This window comes from Pseudorasbora parva, chromosome 13 (assembly GCF_024679245.1).
Source record: "Pseudorasbora parva isolate DD20220531a chromosome 13, ASM2467924v1, whole genome shotgun sequence".
Lineage (NCBI taxonomy): Eukaryota > Metazoa > Chordata > Actinopteri > Cypriniformes > Gobionidae > Pseudorasbora > Pseudorasbora parva.
The window spans coordinates 7,860,608-7,873,985 of record NC_090184.1 but is presented as its reverse complement, the minus strand read 5'-3'; the positions used below and the strand labels follow the sequence as shown (position 1 = coordinate 7,873,985).

The 13,378-nt window shown below is 44.5% G+C and overlaps 1 protein-coding gene across 1 annotated transcript in view; it reads left to right on the top strand.

The window, feature by feature from the left end:
- The window catches only part of rasef (RAS and EF-hand domain containing), a 57,889-nt gene that overhangs the window by 28,816 nt on the left and 15,695 nt on the right, over nucleotides 1-13,378 (top strand). Inside the window, exons 7-10 of the mRNA XM_067412475.1 lie at nucleotides 8,085-8,153; nucleotides 9,829-9,910; nucleotides 10,145-10,209; nucleotides 10,428-10,704. Of these exons, the coding sequence (XP_067268576.1) occupies nucleotides 8,085-8,153; nucleotides 9,829-9,910; nucleotides 10,145-10,209; nucleotides 10,428-10,704 (493 nt within the window). The remainder of the gene's footprint in view (nucleotides 1-8,084; nucleotides 8,154-9,828; nucleotides 9,911-10,144; nucleotides 10,210-10,427; nucleotides 10,705-13,378) is intronic.

Genomic DNA, 13,378 nt, shown 5'->3' with positions numbered 1-13,378 from the left:
CCTACTGACAGGGACTGAATATCCCCTATCCTTTTAAGGGATGAAATGGCCAAAAGGAAAATAGTTTTCAGGGTGAGGAACTTATCCGAAACCTCCTCCAAAGGTTCGAACGGAGGTCCGGACAAGCCCCTCAAAACAATGGCCAAGTCCCATGCCGGGACCCTCGAGTGCATAACTGGCCTCAACCTTAATGTGCCACGAAGGAAGCGTGTAATTAGAGGGTGTCTTCCCAAAGACACTCCACTGCAAGGGACGTGGACAGCGCCCAAGGCCGCCACGTACACCTTAAGTGTGGAGGGGGTCAACCCTGCAGAGAACCTCTCCTGCAGGAACTCCAGCACTGTACCAACCGGGCAGTTAACTGGATCCCACTGGCGTTCTCTGCACCAAGCTGAGAAAAGTCTCCATTTCAGAGCGTACAGCTTCCTCGTGGACGGAGCTCTGGAGTGTAGGATGGTCTCTACGACCTCGGCCGAGAGACCCTCCTCTATGAGCCTAGCCCCCTCAGAGGCCAGGCCCACAGTTTCCACATCTCCGGGCGTGGGTGCAGGAATCTCCCGCCCGCCTGAGAGAGTAGATCCCTCCTGGTCGGAATCTCCATCGGAGAGCCTTCCAGGAGAGATATCAGGTCCGAAAACCATACTCGGGTCGGCCAGTTCGGGGCCACTAGGAGTACCTGGGCCCCGTCCCGGCGTACCCTCTCCAGAACTCCTGGAAGCAGAACAATCGGGGGGAAGGCGTACAGAGGCAGCCTCGGCCACTCCTGTACCATGGCATCCAGCCCCAGCGGAGCCGGATGGGTCAGAGAAAACCACCGCGGGCAGTGAGAGTTCTCCGCCGAAGCGAACAGGTCTATCTCTGCTTTCCCATAAACCTTCCATAGGAGCTCCACCACCTCTGGGTGGAGTCTCCATTCCCCGGGCCTCGGCCCCTGTCTCGACAGGCTGTCTGCTTCCTGGTTTAGGGCCCCCGGGATATATACTGCCTTGATTGACAGCAGTTTCCCTTGGGCCCACAGGAGGATCCGATGTGCCAATTTGTCCAACGGACGAGACCTCAGACCCCCTGGTGATTTATATAGGCCACCACGGACGTGTTGTCTGTTCTGACTAGTACGTGGTGGCCCCTGAGGTCGGGCAGGAACTGTTTCACTGCAAGAAACACTGCGAGCATCTCTAGCCGATTTATGTGCCAGTGCCGCTGATGTTCCTGCCATAGACCCTGGGATGAGCGACCACTCATGGTCGCCCCCCAGCCCGTGAGGGAGGCGTCTGTCGTTAGCGTTACGCGACGAACATGAGCCCCCAACACGGGACCCTGAGATAAAAACCCCGGGTTTTTCCACATGACCAGAGCACGTAGGCATCGCCGCGTGACTTTGATCGTGCGGAGCGGATTTCCCCTCGGGGAGAACCCTTGTGTTTTGAGCCACCACTGCAGTGGCCTCATGTACAGTAGGCCAAGAGGTATCACGTTGGACGCTGCTGCCATGAGACCTAACAGTTTCTGGAACTGTTTCACAGTGACGGCTCGGCCTAGCTTCTGTTCTTTGGCGGCTGCCAGGATCGACGCTATGCGTGTTGGCGATAATTGCGCCCGCATAATTATCGAGTCCCAGTTCACACCTAGAAAAGTGGTTCTCTGAGCCGGAGAAAGCACACTCTTCTTGGCGTTCAGCCTCAACCCCAGCTTCGACATATGGGCGAGAACAGCATCTCGATGCTGAACCGCCATCTGCTCTGTATTCGCTAGAATCAGCCAGTCGTCGATGTAGTTCAGTATGCGGATGCCCTGAAGACGCAGCGGCGCCAGAGCTGCATCCACACACTTGGTGAACGTGCGGGGTGACAGTGCTAGACCGAAGGGAAGTACACGATATTGGTATGCCTCTCCCCCAAAGGCAAACCTCAGGAACTTCCTGTGATGTGGACGGATGGAGACATGAAAATACGCATCTTTGAGGTCTATGGTGACAAACCAATCCTCCGATCTGACCTGCGCTACAATCTGTCTGAGTGTAAGCATCTTGAATTTGAGCTTGGCCACCGAGCGATTCAATAGCCGCAGATCTAATATCGGGCGTAAGCCCCCATCCTTCTTCGGCACGATGAAGTAACGGCTGTAAAAGCCCGACTCCCTGCTGGGAGGGGAAACCCTCTCTATAGCCCCTTTTTGCAGGAGTGTCTCTACTTCCTGTGCCATTACCAGAGCCTGCTCCGGGCCCACCACTGTGGGTAGGACACCGCAGAAAGGAGGTGGCCGACTTCTGAATTGAATGGCATACCCCTTTTCTACTATCTGCAGGACCCACTGAGATATATTTGATAGACGTTTCCATTCGTCTAGAAAATCTACTAAGGGAACCAGCCTCTCGAGGCTGGCCTCTGGTGTATTTTGAGCAACAAGCACAGTGCCCTGAAGCGGCGGACCGGCAGGGAACAACTGACTTGACTGCTCGGGGACCCCCCGAAGGGGGTGCGGACCACCCTCGGGTGGCCCGCGGAGACCGACTGCGCCCCGGCATTGCGGCAGGGTTGGCAGCGCGGCCCCCCGAGGGTGCCGTAGGGAAACGGGTACCGTAGGCAGGGGTAAGCACCGTTTCCCCACGGGGGGAACCACCCTCAGCGTCCTGACGCTTCTGGCGTCAGGAACGCTTCGACGAAGCCTTCTTGGCGATCAGGACTGTCCGCAGATCAGCCCTGCCCCTCGAAGGCTTCGTCTGAGAGCGCCGCCCCTGGTCCCCGCGCTGAGGGGGAGCCCGAGCGGCGACGCTCTGCTTTTGTTGTGCCCTGTGAGCTGAGCTCGTACTCGGCTTGGGCTGCCTGATGTCAGCGGCAGCCCCAGGGACCTGGACTCGGAGAGGGAGAAACTGCTTCAGCGCCGCAGCTTGTTTCTTTGACTCCTGGAACCTCTCGGTGACAGTGTGTACTGCGTCACCGAAGAGGCCACCAGGAGACAGCGGCGCGTCGAGCAGAAAGCTCTTCTCCCTCTCTTTGATTTCGGTGGGGTTGAGCCATAAATGTCTCTCCGTAGCCACCAATGCTGCCATCGAGCGGCCAACACATCTGGCCGTCTCTTTGGTGGCCCGGAGAGTTATATCAGCTGCTGTTCTGAGCTCATTTATGACATCACCCCCCACTTCATCGCGTCCATCTAGGTCCCTAAGCAGGTCAGCCTGATACGCCTGCATAATTGCCATGGTGTGAAGGCATGCAGCAGCCTGACCTGCAGCCGAGTACGCTTTGCCCACCAGCGCCGACGTTGTTTTCAATGGTCTGGTGGGCAAAGTCGGGGCCTTTAGGGACGATGCCGAGGAAGGCGAGAGATGGCTCGCAAGCGTCTCTTCTACCTTTGGCATCGCCCCATAACCGTAGTGTTTCAGCCCCATGATGTTACTATAGACCGTAGTCTGAGGGCTGAACACACGGTAGGATGCCGGTCTCTTCCATGATGTTGCCACCTCGGTGTGCAAATCATGGAAGAATGGCAGGCCCCGCCGCTGAGGCTCTGAAGCGCGAGCGGGCAGGAATCTTTCGTCTAATTTACTAGAACGTCTCTTTCCTGCCTCAGATCTTTCTACGGGCCAGTCGATGTTTAATCTGGCCACGGCTCGCGTTAGAACCTCAACGAGCTCATCACTCGCAGGGGACTGAAGTGGCGAATCTTCAGTCGCGATGCTCTCAACGTCCACCTCCTCGGAGCTGGATAGTTGGAGCACCGGCGGCTCTCTCGGGGGGGAAGAAACCGCAATGCGTGCTTCCAAGCCCCGAGAAGAACCGCTGGATGGAGCGGGTGAGGGCAGAGATAAGGCAGCGCCCGTCTCAAACCCCTCCGCAACATCCAATTGTGAACCCCACGACTGCAGCCTCCGCTCTGCCTCGGCAGCAGCGGGACCAGAGCCGCGGGGAACACGAGCCGAGGCACCCTCCTCGAAGAGTGCCCGGCGGGAGCGCAGCGTTCTCAGTGGCATACGCTCACAGTGCTCGCAAGCAGCCCCCTCGAGGGCTGCCTGGGCATGCTGCGCTCCCAAACAGGCAACACAAAGAGAGTGTGTATCCCCACTCGTGATGTAGCGTGGGCAGGGATGAACACACCTCTTAAAGTTGCTGCTTTCGCTCGCCATTTCTCTATCTATTTTATTTTCTCTTTTTTGTGAAATATATATGAAATATTTAACAAAGGGTGGAAAAACTCTTTCAATAGACAGACAAAAACACCAAATAGACAGACAGGTTCACACAGATCGCTTACTGAAGGCACAGAAGCTAGTTCCTGTTTGTTTTCACGGACGTTTTATAGCTTCCGGTCGATGACGTCATCACGCCGACGATCGATCTTTTTTCCGATGGAATGGTTCTACAGGCGCTTCACGACGCATTAACGCAGAGGCGTTCTCACAGCGTTTCGACGCAGCTCGAGTTCCCCGAAAGGGAACTCTAAATCTTTGCAGTGTGTTTGTGATGATAAGAAATGTCACAGCAAACACACAGGCGTCGTGATTTACTATCTAACAGGGGACCTGAGTCAGTGTGTGTGTAACGTAATCACTATTCAATAATGACCTGCAATTAATACATTAGAGAGCTATTTCTGCTTGATTTAACCCTTTAAACTCAGGTATTGCAGTAAAAACTCTAAATCTTTACAGTGTGTTTGTGATGATAAGAAATGTCACAGCAAACACACAGGCGTCGTGATTTACTATCTAACAGGGGACCTGAGTCAGTGTGTGTGTAACGTAATCACTATTCAATAATGACCTGCATTTAATACATTAGAGAGCTATTTCTGCTTGATTTAACCCTTTAAACTCAGGTATTGCTGTAAAAACTCTAAATCTTTACAGTGTGTTTGTGATGATAAGAAATGTCACAGCAAACACACAGGCGTCGTGATTTACTATCTAACAGGGGACCTGAGTCAGTGTGTGTGTAACGTAATCACTATTCAATAATGACCTGCAATTAATACATTAGAGAGCTACTTCTGCTCGATTTAACCCTTTAAACTCCGGTATTGCTTTAAAAACTCTAAATCTTTACAGTGTGTTTATGATGATAAGAAATGTCACAGCAAACACACAGGCGTCGTGATTTACTATCTAACAGGGGACCTGAGTCAGTGTGTGTGTAACGTAATCACTATTCAATAATGACCTGCAATTAATACATTAGAGAGCTATTTCTGCTTGATTTAACCCTTTAAACTCAGGTATTGCTGTAAAAACTCTAAATCTTTGCAGTGTGTTTGTGATGACAAGAAATGTCACAGCAAACACACAGGCGTCGTGATTTACTATCTAACAGGGGACCTGAGTCAGTGTGTGTGTAACATATTCACTATTCAATAATGACCGGCAATTAATGCATTAGAGAGCTATTTCTGCTTGATTTAACCCTTTAAACTCAGGTATTGCTGTAAAAACTCTAAATCTTTGCAGTGTGTTTATGATGATAAGAAATGTCACAGCAAACACACAGGCATCGTGATTTACTATCTAACAGGGGACTCGAGTCAGTGTGTGTGTGTAACGTAATCACTATTCAATAATGACCTGCATTTAATACATTAGAGAGCTATTTCTGCTTGATTTAACCCTTTAAACTCAGGTATTGCTGTAAAAACTCTAAATCTTTGCAGTGTGTTTGTGATGATAAGAAATGTCACAGCAAACACACAGGCGTCGTGATTTACTATCTAACAGGGGACCTGAGTCAGTGTGTGTGTAACGTAATCTCTATTCAATAATGACCTGCAATTAATACATTAGAGAGCTATTTCTGCTTGATTTAACCCTTTAAACTCAGGTAATGCTGTAAAAACTCTAAATCTTTACAGTATGTTTATGATGATAAGAAATGTCACAGCAAACACACAGGCGTCGTGATTTACTATCTAACAGGGGACCTGAGTCAGTGTGTGTGTAACGTAATCACTATTCAATAATGACCTGCAATTAATACATTAGAGAGCTATTTCTGCTTGATTTAACCCTTTAAACTCAGGTATTGCAGTAAAAACTCTAAATCTTTGCAGTGTGTTTGTGATGATAAGAAATGTCACAGCAAACACACAGGCGTCGTGATTTACTATCTAACAGGGGACCTTATAACCCTAAAGAACAATTTCTGCTTGTCCAGTCCTTGATTTATTTTATTTTTGTAAATGGTGCAAGAAATCAAATCTCCCTCTTAAAATCTCAAGAACAAAGTATTTCGGGGGGATTTTAGAGAGCAGAAACTATATTTGAATAGGCAGCTAATACAATCGGGCACAAATGTAAATACATTGGTGTACCTGACAATAATCTTAAATGAGAGATGTGGACTGATCATACACTGTAATTATGAAGACACAACAGAGAATGAATTTCTTAAAGAAATTACTTTTCTGTAATGTATTAGGTGTTATGTCTAAGGTATATTGTGTGTGTGTGTGTGTGTGTGTGCCTATTGTGATACCAGATGCCTGTGTAAACAAGTTAACTTATTTTATTGTGTTGACTAACATACTAAAGCACAAGAAGACTTGTGGACTAACTAAGTGTAGTGTGTTACTTGATGTTACATCTTGTAACTTTATTGCGACTGTGTAATAAATATATTTAAAAATAAGTTTCAAAATAAATTAAAGTATTAAAGTATATTTTAGGTTACAAATAAATACTTCTAAATACATTCAAAAGAACACAGTTATTATAAAAAGACACATTACTACTTGACACATTATATAGTCTGTACGAAGCTTAACTGCATTTATGTTATTTATTTGTAAAGACATGTAATGGTGGAGATGGCATATATATATATATATATATATATATATATATATATATATATATATATATATATATATATATATATATATATATATATATATATATATATATATATATATATATATATATATATATATACATACACACACACATATATATATATATATATATATATATATATATATATATATATATATATATATATATATATATATATATACATACACACACACATATATATATATATATATATATATATATATATATATATATATATATATATATATATATATATATATATATATATATATATATATATATATATATATATATATATATATATATATATATATGCCATCTCCACCATCTCCATATATATATATATATATATGCCATATATATAATGAAGACAGACTTGACTGCCAGCTCACTTCACATTCACACACAGCTCCACTGCAGACTAATGGAGGTCCCCTGTTGGATAGGTAGACATCGTTCAGGTCCCCTCTTGGCATATTTTTAAAAAAATAAAAAAATGCTTATTTGAAGTTATATTATGAATAAGGGCCTTAAAAGAAAATTTTGTATGTGATTTTTGTTTCTTCAAAATGACTAGAAACACAGGTCCCCTCTTGGATAGTGTAGAGTGATAGTCCCCTCTTGGTAATATAGACGTGTATGTGTGTGTGTGTGTGTGTGTGTGTGTGTGTGTGTGTTGCATCTCAGCATTCACAGTTATCATAGTTATTGATGAATATGTAATAAACCCTTTGAATTCAGATCCTCAGACTAGGAATTTTTAAGAACCCTATCAAATATGTATTCTGAAGTAACCCAGACTACTCTTCTGATTCTAACACTCCCTATTGGATACAGCAATGTCAATAATGAAAGAACTTATTCCTTCCCCGGAATGAGCAGCTGTAAACAGGTTTTGTGACTGTTTGCAGTGCTGAAATCATCAGAGCAGGATATCCTGGTGTCACACATTACACTGCACAGGAATGTCTGAACCTTGTCGCCTAGTAACGACCAAACAGAGTGCAGTTTACTTGTGTGTCCCAGCATTAGTATAATGAGTATTACTGAGTAAAAAACATCAGGTAACCCAAATATTTAACTGCCTGACTACATTAGGTTCAACAAACGAAAGTCAACAGCCAGATCTGAATGGTAGAAAAAGCTCCTTAAGATAACAATTGCAGTGTTACAGTGTAAAATAGCCATTACCATTTATTTTGCTTGTGCTTACTGTGTATGAATTTGAGAAATTTAAAAGTATTTAACTTTGTTGATTTGTGTGCAGAGATGAGGCTCTTATGAAGTGCTTTTCTGAGGAGAGACATAACCTGGAGAGACAGATCGAGGTGCTTCAGTGAGTTGAACACACACACAGCACTACATCAAAACCACTATAAATGACACTCCAGCACAAGTAGAAGCTTGCTAACAGCAGAGATTTTTATAAAGCTGTTTCTATGCCATTTTGGGGATTTGCTTGGAGAGGTTCTGGTAACAATTTATAATAAGTATACAGTAATAAAGTATTAGTTCAGTTAAAAAACTATTAGTTTGTAGTTAATTCAGTTAAGGGGGGGGGGGGGGGGTGAAACACTCAGTCAATCTCATGTCAATCTTGAGTACCTATAGAGTAGTATTGCATCCTTCATATCTCCGAAAAGTCTTTAGTTTTATTATATTTATAAAAGAAATATGGGCTGTACCGAGTCTTTTCGGAAAAAAACGAGGCGTATCGTGTGGGCGGAGCTAAAGAATGGCGAGCGCGCAAAGCGGTGACGTCCTCAAGCGTGGAGAAGCCCATGGCTATCGATCTCAGCTAATAGATATATGATCCAGAATCATTCGGAGGCTGAAATAAATTGAACAGGAGAAACAGCAACAGCAGGACGTCCGTCTCTGTGGTATGTACTGTATTTAGTGGCCTGTCAACATTTGTGTGTGTTTACTCGCAGTTTATGAGGACATGATTCGGTTTATGGAGCAGTAGCAAGCAAAACGGTTTTGCACGTCAGACTAGTGTAACGTCATACATAGAATAACAATGGAGTAATGTTAGGTTATTTGAATGACGAAGCACGCGATTGTGTCGTTTACTGATGTTTACTCACGCGGCGATAACCAACAGCATAGACATTTGATGCAGTTTTACTCACCGGCTGCTTCCAAAGCACCGCTCCATCAAAAACACACTTCTTTGGTATGATTTGGTGAAGTCCTGACAGCAGTGACTTGCTGTGCTGAAGCGTTGAAGTCGCTTGATGTCACCCATAGGAGTGTTTATGGGCGTGCATTTCCTCTCTCGCTCTAGTCACACGGGCGCGCGCACCCTACCGGGAGAAGAGCCCGCACGGCCCATACAAGGACCTTCCGCTCTGTCGACGTCAAGCCGAGCCATACTCGAAAAAAACTCTCCGAAACTTGTGAGAAACCGGAAGGAGTATTTTTGACACAGAAATACTCCATCAAATGTCCAACATTAGTTTTTGAAACTTTGTCTATGTTTAGGATGGGAATCCAAGTCTTTAACAGTGTAAAAAGCTCAGTATGCACTTTAAAGGGATAGTTCACCCAAAAATGAAAATTAGCCCATGATTTACTCACTCTCAAGCTATCCTAGACCTTCTTCTTTTAGACGAATACAATCGGAGTTATATTAAAAAACGCCCTGGCTCTTCCAAGCTTTATAATGGCAGTGAATGGCTGTTTCTGTTTTGAAGTCCATTAAAAGTGCATCTATCATCATATAACTGCTCCACACGGCTCAGGTGGGTTAATAAAGGCCTCCTGAAGCAAATTAATGTGTTTGTGTAAGAAGATTATCCATATTTAAAACTTGACAAACTGTAACCTCTAACTTTAACTCTAACTAACTGTCGTACATGCATTCACAAGATACTGGCGTTCCAACATATAATGCAGGCATAATAAAATTCTGGTGACGAACAGAGGATAAAACAAAACAAAACATGGTTTATTTAGTTTTGGTTTGTTGCTTTATTGTTTTTGTTTTTATTGTTTTCCATGTCCAGGGCAGCCAATAGAAAGCTTCATGACAGTAATGACAGTCTGCGAGCAGCCTTGGAGAACAGTCAGAGCAAGAATAAGACTCAAGTAAGAACCTCTCCTGAACCCTTCATGTCTAAAGTGTTTCTTTAATGTAAATGATGTTGTTAAATGGATTAAGCTTTTTTAGAGCAATGCTTGCTGATCAGGGTAACGCTTTGATGGCTGTGTGTGTGTTTTTAAGAGGCATGGATTAGGGTTCAACTTAACTGTATTTACATTTCTGCTTATCTACTAGGACAGACCGATTTTTTTTTCAGACATATTTCTTTTCTCTTACAGCGTGTTAGTGGACTCTCACCTGGAGTTTACATGAGAAAGAATATCTGTTCCTCCCATTTTGATCGGTAAGACATTTACATAGGTATTTGCAGTTAACTTTAGAGATGATGTCTTTTCTACCTGCTGTAAAATGTAGAACCCTATTGCAATGCATTGATATTGATCACACATTCTAAACTCTAAACCTTATTATTAAACAACTGCATTAATGCAAATGTAACCACTGGAACTGCAAATATAGATTCTAGTAACTGTGATGTTGTCACAATGAATACTTCCTTAGGTGCTTTAACACATGTGCGGACGAGGACTGTGATCATCGTTTTCGGCTGATGGAGGGTCGCAGACGGAGCTGCGAATCTCTGGCCCTGGCCCTGTGCGACCCCATGCGCAGACGCAGCTGTGAGGAAGACAGCCTCCCCGACAGCTGTGTGGACAGTGGCATGTCTACCCTGCGCTCAAATAATGGCTACGATTATGAGCATATGAGATCTTCCTTCCTGAACTTCCAAGCAGAGGACAACACCACCACTGTGTCTGCAGACACATCAGATACAGAGGTATGATGTCAGTAAATGTGCCCAATATATACTTATATTGCCAAACGTATTGGGACACCCCTCCAAATCATTGATTTCAGGTGTTCCAATCACTTCCATGGCCACAGGTGTATAAAATCAAGCACTAGGCATGTAGACACTTCTACAAACATTTGTGAAAGAATGGGTCGCTCTCAGGAGCTCAGTGAACTCAAGCGTGGTGCCGTGATAGGCTGCCACCTGTGCAATAAGTCTATTCGTGAATTTTCCTCACTACTAAATATGGGTTTCTATGGCCAAGCAGCTGCATGTAAGCCTTACATCACCAAGTGCAATGCACGCGTCAGATGCAGTGGTGTACAGCGCCGCCACTGGACTCTAGAGCAGTGGAGACGTGTGCTTTGGAGTGACAAATCATGCTTCTCTTTCTGGCAATCAAATGCATGTATGTATCACTGCAGCCCGGAGACCTGCAGGTGGGAGGAGCTTACACAGCAAGTGGGGGGGGCTTATGCCGCAAGTAGGAGGGATTTCACAAACGTGTGTGGAAATCCTTTTCAGTCTATGAGAAATCCCCAAGCGTCATTGAGGCCAAAGACCACGGTGAATGAGAGAGGGAGGAAGTAGCAACAGTAATGAAAAGAGACCATTAAATATCAGGTTGTAGCCTAGAAATCTAGACGCAACCCTAGCGGCAGCAAATTTAATCTGCCCGCGAGTGTCGTCTAGCATCTCTCAATAGAGGGAATGCATCGACGTCACTTTCCCGCCGTAACACGCCTCCTCAGCCGGGGCTGAGTGGCAGAAGAGCTGCTGCGTGACTGGAGTTAATGGAGGAAAACACGAGTAGAGCAAACGATCCTTACAACTTACTAGGGGTGTCAACAATAATCGATTCGGCGATGCATCGCGATGCGGGGCATGAACGATTCAGCATCGATGCGGCAAAGTGCCATAATCGATCATGTGCAATTCCCCTTTATTCCACAAGGTGGCAATGTCTGATACCCAATGATGAAGTGACGTTTCACTCATAGTTACCTCTGACAGAAAACGAAACAATAATTATAATCTGCAAAACTTGAAATGGGTTAGTGATTTACTTCAGAGAGCAAGTACTAAACACAATCATATGCTAGTGTCACTGTCTCTTGATGATGGATGTGGTCAAGAAGCTGTCAGTGATCAAAATATTGATTTTGAAGACATTGAAAATTAGTTTGAAGAATATGCTGGAGATCGAGAATATGACGCAGATGCTGAATATACTGGTAAACGAGCTCTGACGAGGTCATATGATGATGGTATTAAACATCTGCTCAAACTGAACCCTTCCAAGCTCCAAAAGGTAACGAAATAGGTTTTATTTTATTCTTCTGTAGCTGCTACTCTAAAATCAGGAGTTTTATATATTATCACGACAGGTAGAGGTCTATCCATGTTAAATATAGATCTGGGTCACTAACAACCTGAATATGTAAGAATGTTTGGTGAAACAGTCATGCATTTAAGGGTTAATTGCATTTTATTTAATTTTATTTAATTACATTTTATTTTATTTAATAACTTTTATGTCAAAGATACAGGAGACACATAGCACACAATAGCATACGAATACAATCTGTTGTTTAATATCTGCTTGTATTGCATCATGACTGATGAAGAATTTGCTTTATGTGCAGTAGAATTTTGATGCATCACAATGCATCGTAGAATCGAATTGAATCGAATCGTTACCTGGTGAATCGTAATCGAATCGAATCGTGAAGGCAGTGCCAATGCACACCCCTACAACTTACCAAAGATTCAGTGATCCATGGATAATGACATGCAGCCAGGAATCGTGTTTTCATGACATTTTTAGGAGCCTCATTTCGACAAGAATGTTTATAACTGTCATTCATCACATTTTTCAAGTGAATCCCGCATGTATATGTGGATGGGTCCGTGTTTTGAAGCGTGTAGTGGTGGTGATATACTTTATATTCACTAAAAGTTGTCACTCATTTAATAAACGCAATCTCATAAAGTTCCACAGTGGCGTTGGTATACAATGAATCTCTTATTTTCACAATGTCTGCACTTACAGAGGATTGCTGCGCGTGTTTAACTGAACTCAGCGCCTGGACAAACGCTCGAGCGGTGAGTGAATCCAAATTAAACACCTGTGATTGGCCAATTCCGTTGTAGAAGTCTACAAACATGTCTGTGATTGGCTACATTACTCACCGAGGCGAAAACACGTTGGAAATGTAATCATTTGACGAGTGCAAATACAGATACACACTGGATCTTTTGCTAGCTCCTTTTCGCTGATAATATGCAATTATTACGAATTCTTACAGAGGATTGCAGATCACAGACAAGCAGTTATTTGCAGCGTTTCACTTTAAAAGCAGAACAGCGATGTCTATGCGGTCCGTGGACAAGCCTCCCCCTACCCCCCTTCTGGCGCCGGGCCTGGTTTTGTGTGTTTTCGCTGCATTCGCGCTGTAAACCAATGCTGCCTCTCAGTCTTTCTGCCACTCAGCGAGGCGTAATCACAGTCACGCCAGCTGACGATGACGTCACGTGCATTCCCTCTATACCCTTCTGAGCTGTATCCCCCTAACTCTTGCCGGGCCAATCACATCGTGTATAGAGTCGGTGGGCGGGGCCATAATGACGACGGCCGAGTTGCGTTTGCGTGCTTCTA